Raw genomic sequence first — 3,220 nt, forward strand, 5'->3', positions numbered from 1 at the left:
GACACAGCAAGACTCCGTCTCAAAAAAAGAAAAAAAAAAAAAAAAAAAAAGCTCAATATTTTTTGTTTCAGACCCATCCTTTTACTCTCCCCGCTCATTCATTCCCTGCAGCCACACTGGCCTTCTTGCTGTTCTTTGAACTCACCAACCAAGCACCTACCTCAGGGCCTTTGCGCTTTTTTTTTTTTTTTTTTTGGGATGGAGTTTCGCTTTTGTTACCCAGGCTGGAGTGCAGTGGCGCGATCTCGGCTCACCACAACCTCCGCCTCCTGGGTTCACGCAATTCTCCTGCCTCAGCCACCTGAGTAGCTGGGATTACAGGCACGCGCCACCATGCCCAGCTGATTTTTTGTAGTTTTAGTAGAGACGGGGTTTCACCATGTTGACCAGGATGCTCTCGATGTCTTGAACTCGTGATCCACCCGCCTCGGCCTCCCAAAGTGCTGGGATTATAGGCTTGAGCCACCGCGCCCGGCCCTACTCTTAATGTTTACTCTAAAATGTTGTCCAAGACACTCACGTGGCATCTGATGTTTTTATAGATTGTTTTCTTATTTATCTTGTGTAACGTAGCTTTCCCCACTAGAACAACATTTCATGAAGCCCGAGATTTTTACCTGTTTTGTCTTTGCCAAGACAGTACCTGGCATATAGCAGGTGTTCAATAAATATCTGTTGACTGAATAATTATTTTGTGTACTTCTATAAGTAGCACTGAAAGAGCTGGCGAAAGGTGTAGTTTTTCTGTTTTTTTTCCGTGACAGAGTCTTGCTCAGTCTCCTAGGCTAGAATACAAACAATGGCACAATCTTGGCTCACTGCAACCTCCACCTCCCAGGTTCAAGCACTTCTCCTGCCTCAGCCTCTCGAGTAGCTAGGATCACAGACGCCTACCACTGCGCCCAGCTAATTTTTGCGTTTTTTTTTTTTTTAGCAGAGATGGCTGGGCGCAGTGGCTCACATTTGTAATCCCAGCTCTTAGGGAGGCAGAAGCAGGAGGATAGCTTGAGCCCAGGAGTTCAAGACCTGCCTGGGGAATATATCGAGACCCCATTCTTCACAAAAAAGAAAAATAAATAAATAAGCATAATAGAGACAGGGTTTCACTGTGTTTGGCGAGGCTGGTCTCAAACTCCTGACCTCAGGTGATCCACCCGCATGGTGGTGTGTACCTGTAGTCTCCACTACTCGGGAGGCTGAGTCAGGAGAATCAGTTGAACCCAGGAAGCAGAGGGAGGCTGCAGGGAGTCAAGATTGCACCGCTGCATTCCACCCTGAGAAACAGAGCAAGACTCAGTCTCAAATAAAAAAAAAAAAAACAACCCTGGTGGCCAGGTGCAGTGGCTCACACCTGTAATCCCAGCACTTTCAGAGGCTGAGGTAGGAAGATCTGTTGACTCCAGGAGTTTGAGACCAGTCCTGGCAACATAGGGAGACCCTGTCTCTACAAAAATTTAAAAAAAAATTAGCCAGGCATGTTAATGTGTACCTACGGTCCCAGCTACTCAGGAGGCTGAGGCAAGAGGATCACTTTAGCCCAGGAGGTCGAGGCTGCAGTGAGCCATGACCATGCCTCTGCACTCCAGCTTGGGTGACAGAGTGAGACTCTGTCTCAAAAAAAAAAAAAAAATGGAACCCATTTCCGTTACTCAGTCTGTGTCCCTAACCCATTGGAGTTACATGGAGATGCAGCTGTTTCTCATTACGGGAGATCTTGCAATCACAGGAAGTTAAGGCAGTATAAAAATTGAATGTTTTGCTTAACATTTCTGGCGGGAGGGGGGTGGGGGGTGACAATTGGAAAATCCTGTCTTTTTCTAGGGCTTCTGTTTCCTTTTGAGCATTCTGTTCCTAAAGGAAAGAATTCTTTCTATGTTTGTGTTGTGGAATTGAACCATATTTGCTTGTCTGGCTTAGGGGCTGGTGCTGTTGGCCTTTTCCTCTCCCCAAGTGGCAGTGGCTTATGCAGCCTCAAAGTTCAAGCAAGTATCTGGGTGTGTGGCGTGGGTTTTCCCTGTCCAGTGGGCCACTTCGGGACCACCTGTCTCTGTGTCTTTCAGAATCTTCCCTGGAGAAAGAGAGGGAGACTCCCAGTCCCATTGACCCCAACTGTGTGGAGGTGGATGTCAACTTCAATCCGGACCCTGCTGACCTGGTGCTCTCCAGTGTGCCAGGCGGGGAGCTCTTCAACCCTCGGAAGCACAAGTTTGCTGAGGAGGACCTGAAGCCCCAGCCCATGATCAAAAAGGCCAAGAAGGTCTTCGTCCCTGATGAGCAGAAGGTAACCTGGTATTTCTTTCTTTTTTTTTTTTTTTTTTTTATTCACCTGAGTGCAGGTGGACTAAGGCCATAAAGGGCTTTAGCCAACCTGGTATTCCTTATAAGTAAAGATGCAACATTGGTTCAGGGGCCTAGGGACCATGGGTCCTGGCATTTGATTTTATCTGGAGAGCCCTCCCTCCTTGTGATACCATTTAGAAAGACATGAGTTCAGTGTTTAAAGCCATGTCCTGCAGCAGTTTGATAGAAAGAAAGGGCATTTGGCCCCAGTGTGACTCTCTATAGTTTCTCTCTCCTTCCCCTGCTCATCGGCTGTGTTGATGTTCCTGCCTCCCTGGCTGTAGCCCAGCCACTGGGCAAGAGCTCACTAGGCCACAGGAACTGGGGTTGAAAAAGTCCTTGCTTTGAAGGACAAAGGGTTGCTTGTAAGTTGCCATCCCCAGGGATGAGCAAGCAGCTTTCAAGCTGATGGTGCTTTTAGGAAGAGGGAATTTTGCAGTTTTCCATCTTTTCCTTTGAAAAACTTAACAGGAAAGATTTTTTCATCCAATTCTTTGGAGTCAGGCAGACCTGGGTTTAAACTCCTTGCTGCCACCTGTGACCTAACTATGCCTCAAGTTCCTCATCTATAAAACAGGAACAATTGGGCTGGGCACGGTGGCTCACACCTGTAATCCCAGCACTTTGGGAGGCCGAGGTGGGTGGATCACGAGGTTAGGAGTTTGAGACCAACCTAACCAACATGGTGAAACCCCATCTTTACAGAAAAAAAAATACAAATATTAGCCAGGCATGGTGGTACACGCCTGTAATCCCAGCTACTCAGGAGGCTGAGGCAGGAGAATCGCTGAACCTGGGAGGCGGAGGTTTGCGATTAGCTGAGATTGCATCATTGCACTCCAGCCTGGGCAACAAGAGCAAAACTCTGTCTCAAAAAAAA

General features: G+C 47.5%; 1 protein-coding gene across 5 annotated transcripts in view; it reads left to right on the forward strand.

The window, feature by feature from the left end:
- The window catches only part of TEF (TEF transcription factor, PAR bZIP family member), a 34,182-nt gene that overhangs the window by 26,087 nt on the left and 4,875 nt on the right, over positions 1 to 3,220 (forward strand). For all 5 annotated transcript variants that reach the window (XM_032267189.1, XM_032267190.1, XM_032267188.1 and 2 more), the window contains exon 3: positions 2,061 to 2,281. In XM_032267189.1, coding sequence (XP_032123080.1) covers positions 2,061 to 2,281 — 221 coding nt within the window. The remainder of the gene's footprint in view (positions 1 to 2,060; positions 2,282 to 3,220) is intronic.

The sequence above is a fragment of the Sapajus apella genome, unplaced genomic scaffold, assembly GCF_009761245.1.
Source record: "Sapajus apella isolate SASKATOON/1434 unplaced genomic scaffold, GSC_monkey_1.0 scaffold166, whole genome shotgun sequence".
Taxonomy (NCBI): domain Eukaryota; kingdom Metazoa; phylum Chordata; class Mammalia; order Primates; family Cebidae; genus Sapajus; species Sapajus apella.